Source organism: Aquarana catesbeiana, linkage group LG08, assembly GCF_042186555.1.
Source record: "Aquarana catesbeiana isolate 2022-GZ linkage group LG08, ASM4218655v1, whole genome shotgun sequence".
In the NCBI taxonomy this organism is placed as follows: Eukaryota; Metazoa; Chordata; class Amphibia; order Anura; family Ranidae; genus Aquarana; species Aquarana catesbeiana.
In genome coordinates this window covers 22,809,795-22,824,107 of record NC_133331.1, presented here as the reverse complement: position 1 = coordinate 22,824,107, position 14,313 = coordinate 22,809,795, and the positions used below count along the sequence as shown (strand labels likewise).

The following is a 14,313-nucleotide window of genomic DNA, read 5'->3' as shown; positions in this document are numbered from 1 at the left end:
GGCTTCTCACTCTGATTCTCCACTTCTGAAATGGTGAATCAGAAAGTGAGAATTCTGTCACAGATCGCCAGTGAGGTGTGGAGATCGCACCTTCATAAACTGGCCGTTTCTGTGAAGTCAGTTACAAATTCTCACTGTGCTGAGATAATCAGCGGAGAACATGTTCTCCGCTGATTATCTCAGTTTCATAAACTGGTAAAGCGCTGAGATCAGCGGTGAGACTCGGGATCGCCGCTGATCTCAGTTTCATAAAAGGACACCTTAGAGAAAGAAATCCATTCTGATGCGGCTGTACAGTGCAATATCCACTCACCTGAAAGTTGACATTTGAAGTGGTAAGTGTTGAGGTATCAACTTCATATTGTGCTTTGCCATTCTCATCAGATGTCAGGTTCTGAAGAACCTTCCCGTCCATTTGGAGTTGCACCACCTGGCCACTCTCAGGCTGCCCCTGTGCATTCTCAACAACAATCTGTTGCATGCAGAGGAAAAATGTCACCATATGCTTCAGTTTTACACATGCATTTATCACAATACCTGTTCTATGCAAAATATGCTTTCTCTACACGTTCCATCAAACAATGATATTTGAAAAGATGCTAGGCCATTTTTTAGGTTCTCTGCTTTGCTGTGAGTTCTCACATCATGTATAATCCAGAAACCCAATCTCCCATATTCATCCCTCCTTTCAAGAGGAGCAGCTAGGACTGATGGGTAGACTGTGGGACAGACTGTCTGAGGGTCATGTCAGAGTATGCAAATCTGACTCATGGTGATGAGCAGAAAGTTTTTGCTAGAGGATTACAGTCATACAATTGAGACGTTCTAGGAGTTTAATAATAATAAAAAAAAATAAAAAAAACTCACTAGTAGCCCTAATCTGCCATGACAATGCACAATAAAATGTAACATTTTTAAAAAAGGTTCTTAGTCAATTCAACTCACCCCCACAATATAAGGAATTCCTTTTTTGAAATATGGAAGCATAACCTTATAGTCAAAACGGGCGTGGCCTAGCTGGCTGGTGATCGAGATGGTTTTGGTTTCAGTTGCTTGAATATCTGTCACAGAACACAATACAAATACTCATCAGGAAGGATTAGAGTACAGTCATACGTCTGATGCAGCCCAGTTTAGTTGTTAAATATAGTGAAATTGACTGGTTTTCCCTACTGACCAGCCACAAAGGGCAGTAGGTAAACTGAACACTGTGCAGAAGCCCCTGAAAGATAAGAGTGGGGAGTGCCACTTACTGCACTGTTTATCGACAGGGTTGTGGATGAGATGTTTTTTTCTTTAATCCCTCCCCTAAGATCAGTGCTTGCATTCAGATAGATTGAAGCAATCATTCCTGAACCAAAACTGAAGCCATAAAAAGTAAATATACACATGGATGACATCTTCAGCACCAAACCCTTGAAATATCAATTCTAAACAAACAAACTAAATGACACTATTTAGTTTGTTTGTTTTGAATTGGGTCATTTTGCATTGAATTTCCCTTGCTTGCCCTATGTAAGGACCTGGATCACCTGCCTGCTGGTGGCATTGTGCTTCCCGGTACAGAAGGTTGTAGTTCCAGTGTCCATCAGCAGGTGTCTCCCAGCAGCCAGCAGATCCCAGTTATCAGTCTCCACCTGATGCTGGCTGCTGGGAGGGTATTTAGTCCCTCTTCTGCTGATACAGCTTGCTCCAGTGTTTTGCTTTGCTTGCTGCCAAACACTGCTAGCCGTTATCTTGTTCCTGCTCTTTAATAATGCTCTCTGCTTAGTACCTTTACCCTGAACCCTGCTGCCTTGTTCCTTCTCCCCTTTGTTCCTGATCCCAGTTTTGGTTTCTCCCTTCAAAATGTTCCCTGCACCTCCAGTTTTCCTGTGTTCTCCATTTGTATACACTATATATATAGTTATTTCGATGGTTAGGATTTCTGTTAGGTCATTTAGTTAAGTATGTGGTCACTGGGTTTTTGGTTCACTTATACATTTATGTTTGCTGGTATTTGGATGTCTTATTTTACGATTAAGAAGTTCAATATGGTTTGGTCCCAGTTTCCTAAGTGTAGCCACACATATCTGGCTCCGATTCCAGAAACCCAAGTTTAAAATTATAAAACATGAGTAAATAAATCGCACAATTTTCAATGTCCCCCCCTCCCCATCCCAGCACTTAAACTTTTAACTCATTAACTTTAGTTTACATTGTTTGATAGATCCATGCTTCTTGATATTTTGCTTTTGAGTTGGAGAAGGAAGAAGACATAATACACACAAAAGTACCAAAAGTATTGATGAATACAAAAGAAACATGAACTGAAAGAAATATATGAGCTGTGGCAGGACCAAAAAGATTACATATTCTCCCCATCCCCTCCACTCCCCAATCCCTCCCCCCCCCTTTTTTTTTCCCAGGCACACACCATACACCCCCACTCACATGACGGAATACCCAGTGAACCTCCAACAAAAGATTTGACGTGCATCACCTCCCCTTCAACTACCCCACCTGTCTATCCCCAGACATTTCCCTTTACACTCTCACGCTCGACTCTGATACCACTAAGATCAAACCTACCGCCAATTCTAATGCCGCGTACACACGGTCGGACTTTTCGTCTACAAAAGTCCAACGGACGCTGACGGACTAAAGCTGGCTGGTAATCCGATCGTGTGTGGGCTTCTCCGGACTTTCAACTGACTTTTTTAGCCTCAAATCCGACGGACTTTAGATTTGAAACATGCTTCAAATCTTTACGTCGTAAGTACGACGGACCCAGAAATCCGCTCGTCTGTGTGCTAGTCCGACGGACAAAAACCCATGCTAGGGCAGCTATTGGCTACTGGCTATGAACTTCCTTATTTTAGTCCGGTGTACGTCATCACGTACGAATCCGTCGGACTTTTGTGTGGTCGTGTGTAGGCAAGTCCGTTCGTAAGAAAGTCTGCCGCAAGTCCGCCGAAGGTACGTCGGAAGTCTGTCGGACAGGCTGTCGGACTTTTGTAGACGAAAAGTCCGACCGTGTGTACGCGGCATTAGAGTCGATAACACGAGAACCTAAGGTTACCCTTCTCGGTTATTCTACAATACCCATTATCTAACGCACTGTATAGCCTTACTACCACACAACGGAATATTAGAAACTGACTCCATATTAAACCTTATACAGCTTGTAAGACTCTTGTGTACTATTCCACATCTTTATATGTACAATAACTCTCTCTCTTTTCGCTTTGATGGCGGCTGCGCCCGCACATATGTATTTCAATGTGCTCGTTTCTACTTCTTTTTTTTTTCTGTTACCACTGTTTAAAGACTCAATAAAAACTTTTACAACAACAAAAAAAAAGAAGTTCTTTATTATAATATGGTCTGATCTCAGTTTTCTAAGTGTAGCCACACATATCTGGCCCCAATTACAGACACCCTTGTAATTGTGGAAACCCAAGTTTAATATTATAAAAAATGAGTGAATAATTGCACAATTTTCAATGTCCCCCATCCCAGCACTTAAACTTTTAACTTTTTCGTTTACATCATTGGATAGATCCAAGCTTCTTGATATTTTGCTTTTGAGTTGGAGAAGGAAGATGACATAATATACACGAAATTACCAAAAGTATTGGGACACCTGCCTTTACACGCACATGAAATTAAATGGCATCCCAGTCTTAGTCCGTAGGGTTCAATATTGAGTTGGCCCACCGTTTGCGGCTATAACAGCTTCAACTCTTCTGGGAAAGCTGTCCACAAGGTTTAGAAGAGTGTCTATGGGAATGTTTGGCCGTTCTTCCAGAAGCACAATTGTGAGGTCAGGCACCGATTTGGACGAGAAGGCCTGGCTTGCAGTCTCCGCTCCAATTCCTCCCAAAAGTGTTCTATCAGGATGAGGTCAGGACTTTGTGCAGGCCAGTCAAGTTCCTTCACCCCAAATTTGCTCATCCATGTCTTTATGGACCTTGCTTTGTGCACTGGTTCATTTGGGGGGGATTATGGTGTGTGGTTGTTTTTTCAGGGGTTGGGCTTGGGTACTCTTAAGGCGTCAGCATACCAAGACATTTTGGACAATTTCATACTTTGTCTGAACAGTTTGGGGATGGCCCCTTCCTGTTCCAACATGACTGCGCACCAGTGCACAAAGCAAGGTCCATAAAAGACATGGATGAGCGAGTTTGGGGTGGAAGAGCTTGACTGGCCTGCACAGAGTCCTGACTTCAACCCAATAGAACACCTTTGGGATGAATTAGTGCGGAGACTGCGAACCAGACCTTCTCGTCCAACATCAGTGCTTGACCTCACAAATGCGCTTCTGGAAGAATGATCAAACATTCCCATAGACACACTCCTAAACCTTGTGGACGGCCTTCCCAGAAGAGTTGAAGCTGTTATAGCTGCAAAGGATGGGCCAACTCAATTAACTTTACGAACTAAGACTGGGATGCCATTAAAGTTCACGTGTTTTTAAAGGCAGGCATCCCAATCATTTGAGCAATATGTTGTAGGTTGGTATGTTGGCCACTGCCACCTTACTAGGCTTCTTTTCTTAACCCTTTATCCATCTCAACTACCAATTTTTAATTTTTTTTTTTTATTAAAATAAGAGAAAGAAGGTGTATGTAGTTGCATGTGATGCCAATAAATGCAATATATGTCTAGGCATTTAGAGAACAGATTTCGGCCAAGTGAAAAATCAGTTTCAGAAAGGATTGGTTTGCTCCATCTGAAGTTCTGTCCGAAGGCAACGGTCATATGGCCAGTTATAATGGAAAGCAAGAAGTGTGCTTACTATTATGAGCTTTTTATTTTTAGGGCTCATTCACATGGGCACTCCGCTCTGTACAGTGTGAAGAGCCGTTTGTTTATCTTTCTGTACCAACTTCGAGCTGCAGGCAGCCAGCCCATAGAAGTGAATGAATATGCATTGGCTGTAAAGGCTTACCCACGTTGGCCTACACGCCAATACCATATACATATCTTTAATGCATCATGTCAGGTTTTATCAGATCAGCACACAAATACGTCCTTTGTAGGCAAGGTTGTCTGTGCCATTTGCAGAGTGCAGTTCTGGTGACCACCGCTGCTTGTGTATTCTGCCATGACTTTTTTAAAGGATCACTGAAGTTATTTATTTATTTTTTAAAAAAACAAACATATCATACTTACCTCCACTGTACAGCTCGTTTTGCACAGAGTGGCCCCAAACCTGGTCTTCTGGGGTCCCTCGGCGGCTCTTTCAGCTCCCCCCCCCCGCAAGGACTCAAAACTTTCATGCGAGCTCTCTCGTGTGGTGTTGAGTGCTTGCGGGCGCGCTCCCTTGATACAGCGGGCGGCCATAGCCGCTCACTGTATCACTCGGCCCCGCCCCCCAGCGCGCCGCGTCATTGGATGTGATTGGCAGCAGCGCGAGCCAATGGCTGCGCTGCTTTCAATCCATCCAATCTAGCCAATCAACGACCAGGCTGAGCGGCGAAGAGGAAAAAGGGGTGGGCTGGGGAGGGGGCGGTATTGTCTGATGTTTTTTCACCTTAATGCATTGAATGCATTAAGGTGAAAAAACTTTTACCTTTACAACCCCTTTAATTTGTGAAAGGCTTTAACCCAATTATGGAGCTACAACATTAACACTTATGGCAAACCATTCACTTACTTGTCCCCTGTTCTGTAAGAGTGGCCTGGATATTAAATGCCATCTGGTATCCTGAGCGGTCAAGCTGGAATGTGGAGAGATCAACGCTTCCTTTAAATGTACCTTCAGAATTAGTCTATTGGGAAGAGAAGGAAAAGAAAAAAAAGTCAGAACCAAAGTTGTGCCAAGAATAAAAGGTTGAGTCATAAATAAAATGGAAACTAGGATCAGAGGGGCACCTAGAATAGGCAATGAATGAAAAGAAAAAATGGTAGGCACATTGTTTAATAGCAATAAAAAATAAAAGAAGTATAACATGGCTGATCATCTCACTTTAGGTCTTGTACAAATGGGCTTCAGCCTAAGAGCCAATTGTGAGTGCCTAAGGAAGGTCAGACAAGCTGAAACACCACCTGAAGTCTAACATCACCTTACACAGCCAGCACCAATTTCCCTGTCAGAACTGTTTGCAAAAGAACTGGCAGATCTGCTAATGCAACGGAAGCGCTGATTGGCATATAGGCATTCACCAATGCAAATGTGAATGCGTACGGGTGAACGGTTGCAAGGGCTAATGTTCAATTGCGCAAAGCACGAGCAACTGATTCTGGTGCCCAGTGGCCTATTTAAAGCTAGCAGCATGACCACTAGTCGCTGGATGATCTTTAGTGCCCCCATGTGTTCCTGTTTCTGCCATTATTGGATTCCCCATTACCGATCTGGCTTGCCTTTGACCTGTCTTTTCTCCATTCCTGGCTTTGATTCTCGGCTTGCTACATTGACTTCGCTTCTGCCTGCTGATCTGTGTATGACCTCTGGCTTGCTCTTCTTACTCCACTGTTGCCAGATTCCCAGTGTATGACCCCCGGCTGACTCCTGACTCTGCTTGCCGCTTTACTCCTGGCTGATATTCCTTGCATGACTACTGGCCTGGCTCCTGACTCTGCTCCTGGATCTCCTCTCTGCCAAGTCTCACATCCTGCCCATCAGCTGCCATCCAGCGGACATCTCATCACTCCACCCTGTCACAGCTGGCAACCCCTGCTTCTTTGAGCATAGCACTCCCCGTTGCCACCTTCAGGGCGCTCTGTCGCAAGAGAAGCCCTCAGCACTTTGGCCTCCGACCAGTTACGCAACAGTCCCAAACTGAGGGCGCTTTAAAAAGCAGCCATGCTCCACCCATGGTCCATCTGATGTGGCCCCAAAAGCTGAAGCCTATCACAACCCACATAGCCCCCTACGTGTGCACGCCACTCTACTCCATAATCCCAGAGACAGTCATACATTAGCTGTTGTGGCCGGATCCCTGCTCCCTTTACACACAGACACGGGGAGAGGATCCTTTAGCAGAGTGGATTACATCTAGTGGCATCCATACAAGGGTTCTGAAGGTGGATTCTCACAATTGTGTGATTAGCGTGGTGTAATTCCGGGAACATGTGCCTGCATTATGTGTCATTTTATCTTTGCTTAATAAAAATGTTTATTGCACTACTAGGCGCTTTCATGGTATGTTTGTTTAGATTGTCCACAGTTCTTGTTTTGCAATTCAAGAGATGGCTGCAAAGACCCCGATACTGTATAGTAATGGCTGCAACATTGGTTCAGAGCTTTTTTGGCTGGTCACAGCTGAGCAAGAGTGGGATTAATGGTGATCTGGTTAATAAAATGTGATTTTTGTAATTAAAGCGGAAGTAAACCGCGGCAATTAAAAAAATCCTGCAAAGTAAAAGGTGCTAGTATACATCGCATACTAGCACATTATGAAATACTTACCATAGAACAAAGCCCCGCACTACCGCACTGTGAGCTCCGACAGACGGTTTTATCTTTACCTGATCTTCCTTCCAGGTTCGCATCCTCCGGCCGTCTGATTGGCCACGCCTCAATGACAACACTCCCGTGCGCATGCACGGGAGTCACGGACCACCACACGGAGCTCTGAGGGGATGGCACAGGTATACCGTCCATACAGAACGCATGTGTGAATGTTTAGGAGATATTCATAGTACCTACAGGTAAGCCTTATTCTAGGCTTACAGTACCTGTAGGTACAAGTTTACAGAATGGCTTTACATCCACTTTAAAAGAGTAAACATCCAACAGGGATTGGTCCCGTGGAAAAAACGATCCCAATTGTTTAACCACTTCAGTACAGGGCATTTTCACCCCCTTCCTGCCCAGACCAACTTTCAGCTTTCAGCACTGTTACAATTGAAAATGACAATTGCACGGTCATGCAACACTATACCCATATGAAATTTTGATAATTTTTTTTCCCCAAAAATAGAGCTTTTTGGTGATATTTGATCATCTCTGCGGTTTTTATTTTTTGCGCTATAAACAAAAAAAGAGCAACAATTTTGACAAAAAGAAAAACACAATATTTTTTACTTTTTTCTATAATAAATATCCCATTAAAAAAAACAATTTTTTTCCTCAGTTTAGGCAGATACGTATTCTTCTACATTTTTTTTTTTCAAAAATATCGCAATAAGCGTATATTGATTGGTTTGCACAAAAATCATTGGAATCTACAAAATAGGGGATCCATTTATGGCATTTTTATTGTTATTTTTTTTTTACTAGTAATGGTGGCGATCTACGATGTTTATCGTGACTGTGAGATTGCGGCGGACACTTCGGACACTTTTGACACTATTTTGGGACCATTTATACAGCGATCAGGGCTATAAAAATACACTGATTACTGTGTAAATGTGAGGGCAGGGAAGGGGTTAACACTAGGGGGCGATCAAGGGGTTAAATGTGTATCCTAGGGAGTGATTCTAACTGTAGGGGGAGGAGACTCACAAGGGGAGGAGACCGATCGGTGTTCCTCTGTACTGGAAACACACCACCGGTCTCCTCTCACCTGACAGTATGTGGATCTGTGTGTTTACACGCCCTAGAGGCTCAGGAAGTAAAAGACGTCATATGATGGCGGCCCGGAAGGATAAAGGGTTCCTGCTGCTGTCATATCACTATGTGGTTAAAATGTTAAAAATGCTATTCAAAAAAAAAAAAATTATAAATCCTGAACCATTTCATTGCATTGTTGCCCGCGACCAGTTACCAAATCACTTATTTTCTTTTCTAAATAAAAATAACAAATCAAACCTTTACTAACATGTTATGCGTAAGGTTTTGCACAGAGCAGCCCCGATCCTCCTCTTCTGGTGTGCCCCGCCGGCGCTCCTTGCTCCTCCTTCATTGGGTACCCCCACAGAAAGCCGCTTTCCAAGGGGACACCTGTGCATTCTCATTCGAGTCCTGCTGCTGTGTCCACTGACAGACAGCAGGACTAGGCCCCGCCCCCCTCATCACAGGATTTGATTGACAGCAGCGTGAGCCAATGGCTCCTGCTGCTATCAATCTGTCCAATAAGGAGAGAGACAGCGGCTGGCGCTGCTGGGCTCCTGCACACCGCTGGATTGGATCGGGCTCAGGTAAGAAAAAAAAAAGTGGGTGTGGGGGGGGGGGGGGGGTTTGCGGGTCAGCTGCAGCACAGAAGGTTTTTTACCTTAATGCATAGACTGCATTAAGGTGAAAAACCTAGAGGCTTTACAACTACTTTAAGTGGCCTGCGCTCTTCAAAAGCTTGAGAACCCTTGGCTTTCAAGGTTTTAAGACCTTTGAAGCAAACGGGAGGTTTTGCAACAGCTTGCTGTACATCACTGTTTATATAAACACGCACATCGGCAAAAATCAAAGTTTATATTGCAAGGAACCATTCAGACCACAATGCAGTGCACATGTTCTACATAAAGGAGTGTTTTGTTATGCCGTGTACACACGAGCGGACTGAACTCCGAAGGACTTTTCAACTGACTTTTGACGGAGTTCTGTCGAAATGGACTTGCCTACACATGATCACACCAAAGTCAGACGGATTCGTACGTGATGACGTACACCGGACTAAAATAAGGAAGTTCATAGCCAGTAGCCAATAGCTGCCCTAGCGATGGTTTTCGTCTGTCGGACTAGCATACAGACAAACAGATTTTTCGACTGGACTCGAATTCGTCGGAAAGACTTGAAACATGTTTTAGATCTAAAGTCTGTCTGATTTTCGACCAAAAAGGTCCGCTGAAGGTCCGATGAAGAAGGTCCACATACGGTCGGATTGTCCGATGGATTTGTTCCAATGGACCAGTTCGGTCGAAAAGTCTGGTCGTGTGTACACGGCATTAGGCAGCCCGTTCATTTTTAATGAGTTGTCTTACACAAACAGTTGTTGCATGATTCCCCCCCCCCACACACTGCACATGTATTCTCTGTGGTGGGCTACAACACAGGACCATTGCAGCATGCTGAAGATGTGCAACTTTGAATGACGTTGTACATCCACCCCGATTTGTGTCATTACAAGGTACAGTGTGAATGATTGTTAGGGGTTGATGTGGCACATGATCTTAATGGATCAGAATCATAAAAACACAACTATTTTGGAAAGTAAAGGAGAGAAATGTAGGCGAATGGAAAAGTTTAACATTTGCTAGTATGATTGCAGTTGGATCTCACCGTTCCAGTGAATGGCACACAGATACCATCAGGACTCCTATTGCAGGCGTTTCCTATGTAATAGTAAGCTGGCGGTCTGCACAGTCTGCCCGATATTTTCCCTGGGACCCCCTGATCATATGTGTACCTGGGGGAAAGAAATACATAATAAGACTTAGTTCTGCACACCGATTTTGAAAGGTTTCTGTTGACAGGTTAAAACCAATCTGTGTTCAAATATTTCTAAACACAAATTTAGGAGAACCAATAAGCGTCCCGTCCCCCTCACTAGGGCTGTCTGGTGCAGATGGTCTGGAGATTGGCAGTGTGGAGGTCAGCCACAGATCTTTGCAATTTCAGGGAAAAGGGTGATGGCTGGGGGTGGAGGGGGTGGAGGGGGGGGGGGTCAAGTTCATATCTTGCATGAAACTATTGAAAAATGTGGGTATTTTAGTAATTGTCCTCTACCTGCTACTTTGTCTAGACAGCCTGGCCTATTAAAGTTAAAAAAAAAACAAGAAACTTACTGCCTAGATTTAAGAAAAAGAAAATGCAGTCACCATAGTCTTGCACAGGGGGTGTGCCGGGTGTGCCTGGGCACACCCCCAATTACTACACGCAGTGCCGATTCCCCTACTGCCTAGGCTTCTCCCTGTGTTGGCCCCCCTGCTCCGCTGGCTTCCCTCCTCTCCCCCAGCTGCTGCAGGGGACGTTTCAGGATGGAGAGTGCAAATTTACCAGCGCCTTCCTTTTCTAAAGGAAGGCACTCACTGGGGTGGTTTTACTAAAGGCAAATAGACTGTGCACTTTGCAAGAGCAGTTGCTCCAGAGCTTCGTAAAAGAGCAGAAGCTCTGCTGACTTCTATCATTTAATCATGTGCAAGCAAAAATGCATTTTTTTAATAATTTTTCTTGCACGTGATGGTTTGTTTTTTTGCAAAGTGAAGCTTTACCTCATTTACTAAGCTCTGGAGCAACTGCACAGTCCATTTGCCTTAGTAAATCAACCCCATTGTGTTCATTTATACATGAAGCACAGTAAACAGTTTACTATGCTTCAGTTTGTAAAATGAACAGGAAGCCGCTCAGCACAGAGCATTTCCCATTCATTCACTGTCCTGTGCAGCTGAGGCTGCAGAGAAAGGCATGCGTGTTTGAGCTTTGGGGTGCACACCCTAATGCAATAGGCAGCAAACACCTATGGCAGCCACACATTTAAAATTGCAGCCCAGCAATTCTTAGATGTTTGTTTTTTAGATTTACTACTGTTTTAACATCTACTGCACCCAAGATAAATAAAGTTGGGAAAAGAAGAAATTAAGACAATGAAGGACAATGGGGAACACAAAGGAACATCTATCCAAGATTCTAATATGAGATAAACTGAAAATGAACAGGCTTCATGTAATTTGATCCTCAAGAGTTTACTGCTGCCCTCTGATGACCTCTACTATCCATGAAGACATTGATAGGTAAATAAGCATGGATTAGGATGCAATGACCAGTGTAGCACCCTCTACCTTACATAGGTAGGTCGCTAGAGTAGTGTTTGTTTGTACAGTCAGTGCAGGTAAATTTTAGGCAGGACTAGCTGTGAGCTATGCCTGTTTGTTTTTGATCTGGGGGCTGGGGAGTGGTTTAGTGTAGCAGCAGGTGACTAACCAGTACTTTATCTCTCTGGTGCCTCCTTTGTTTCCAGAGGGTTCTGGAAAAGAGGCAGGGCAGAGGATGAGAGTGGCATGGAGTATATCTGGGAGCCCTGACCAATCCCTCAACTAGGATTGGCAGGGGGCAGGCCTATATATATATATATATACACACGGTCAGCCTGCTGGGGAGGAGTTGTCGCGTGGAAGAACGAAATGATGGAGTGTTAGACTGTTGTGGCCCTTGAGGGAACCCCCTTTCTGGGGGGGGGTGAACTCGGGTCTGGAGCCTCTCTACGCGGTGATTGAGAGGTGTCCTGGAACAGGAGCAGGACAGTGGGGAGCACTGCCGGGCAAGTCATTCAGGAGGGATCTATTCCGGGGTCGGTGAGTGAGAAGCACAGTGAGAAGCTCTGGGAGAGACATGCCAGAATTTGATGTGAAGCCAGAGGGAGAGACTGTGGTGTCGTTGGAGTCAAGTTGCGGCAGCCAGGAGGGTTGGCAGGATTTGGACTCTCTGGGGTCAGTAGTCCAGAAAGTTTGTTAGCACACTGTCCTTTTCCATCGATAATGGTTGCTACAACAGAGGGGACTGCAGACCCCTGCCAGCAAATGGCTACTAGTAAAATGTTGGGACTTCTTCAGAGTGAGGCCTAACAAAGTGCCAACGGTGACAAGAATCTAAGATTGTACAGTGGAGAAAGCAAAGTCATCTTAAGTAGTGTGCTGGGGGAGTGTGAAGTATGGGAGACTGTCAAATTTAGATTTAACCAAATAAGATTCTTCATCTGGGCATCCCATGTCCCTTTCCCCATCCAAGTTTAATCCCCTAAATAAAACAAAACAAACAAGCTAAAGACTGTTCGACTGGCAAAGTGTGTCTGAAATGAATGTCTGGCCAGGCAGGGTGATGTGTGGAACTAGAACACGCAGTGACCCCATGGGGGCACCGCTACACAAGTGTCAAGAGCCAAATAAATGCACATTCAAAAAAAAAAGGGAAAAAAAAATTCCTTTTAACTACAATTGTCTTGGTTAACCTACCTGGCATTCACCTCAATGGAAACATTCTTGTCCAGGATGGTCACACTATTGGGAGCTTTCAGCATTAGGCTAAACTTGGGCAAAGCTGGAACAAGAAAAAAAAAAAAAAAAAAGTTACCGGTATTTATCTTTAAACTTTGGGGTCTATTAACTTCAGGGGGAATTCACGCATCAGTGGCAACCCAAAAGCCAAATGAAAAAAAGCAGCTAGGGTTGAACAAGTAGAAAAGATTTCAGAAAGTAACAAAAGGCTGAAGGAGAGCACAGAGTTGTCAGTGATGGGGGAGGAGGCAAACCCAGAGGCAAGTCTGCCATGATGTGCAATGGAAAAAGCTGCCACAGGATTCCCAACAGTACTCAAAGAAGAAATCACCAGTCATACATACCATACTGCTCAGCCTTGATAAATTGATAAACTGAGTCACCAGGCCGTCTTTTAGCGATGATCTGATAATTTCCAAGATCCGGGTCATCAAGCATGGTGAAACTTTTGTACAGGAAGGATCCCATTGTACTCTGATTCGGCCATTGATGTATCCGATTCCCAGCTGGATCCTAAAATGGCAAATTCAAGCAGTTATACAAATTCTGTAAAGACTGAACGAGAGACGCAGCAACTGATTTACTCTAAGACCATAGATAACATAATCAGTTATTAGGCAACATTAATTAGGATATTGGGAGACGAGCATCAACAGCAGATACACTCAAGGCACCCAGAAACACATTTTGTGATCATCATGTCATGGGACAAGCCTTTTCTGTGCTTCCAAATGTAGTTGAAATAAATATTTTGTTGACTGTCTTTTAGGAGGATAAACTGAACACATTTAACATTATCTGGCCTCCATGGGTAAACCACTGTATGCTTCTAGCCTTTAACCTCCATTCACTTATTAGGGAATAGGTCCATATCTTTCTTTGACAACAGGTTCCCTACCTTATTAGGGACCGGTAAGTCACTTTCCTCTTTATATTGCAGTCTTCCTTCACTCCCCTCCTTGTGATGTTATACAGTGGCGGCTGGTGTTTTTTGTTGGGGGGGCAGAAAACAACCACTCCCAGCGGGTGGGTGGCAATGGCACTATCCCACGCCGCCGCTCGGTTCAGCGCTTACCCAGTCTAGGTGGCGGGCTGTGGGCAGCGGCTCCGGTGGCTTTTGCCGTGTGTCCCTCCTCTTCCTCCATTCTAGGCATCCAATAGGATCGTCTGACATTTTGGCTAATCGGGAAACGGGTCTCACGACCCGCTTCTTGATTGGCGAGGAGATTTAGTATGAAAATTGTTACATAGTTAGTAAGGTTGGATAAAGACACCAGTCCATCCTGAGTGAGTGTGGGTGCATGTCTACAATTGTCCATATACCTGTACATTGTGTCTAATTAAGATACTCCTTTATTATATATTTATGGTACCCATATAGTGCCATTAATTTATGCAGCACTCCACACATACATCGCACCCTACCCTCAAGGAGCCCACAATCCAAGGTCCCCAACT

At 44.3% G+C, this 14,313-nt stretch overlaps 1 protein-coding gene across 1 annotated transcript in view; it reads right to left on the bottom strand.

Moving 5' to 3' along the window:
* Window positions 1–14,313, bottom strand: part of LOC141106648 (alpha-2-macroglobulin-like) — a 129,339-nt gene that overhangs the window by 71,943 nt on the left and 43,083 nt on the right. The window contains exons 6-11 of the mRNA XM_073597593.1: window positions 13,200–13,368; window positions 12,814–12,898; window positions 10,145–10,271; window positions 5,642–5,756; window positions 946–1,061; window positions 314–472 (exon numbers count right to left, since the gene is read on the bottom strand). Of these exons, the coding sequence (XP_073453694.1) occupies window positions 314–472; window positions 946–1,061; window positions 5,642–5,756; window positions 10,145–10,271; window positions 12,814–12,898; window positions 13,200–13,368 (771 nt within the window). The remainder of the gene's footprint in view (window positions 1–313; window positions 473–945; window positions 1,062–5,641; window positions 5,757–10,144; window positions 10,272–12,813; window positions 12,899–13,199; window positions 13,369–14,313) is intronic.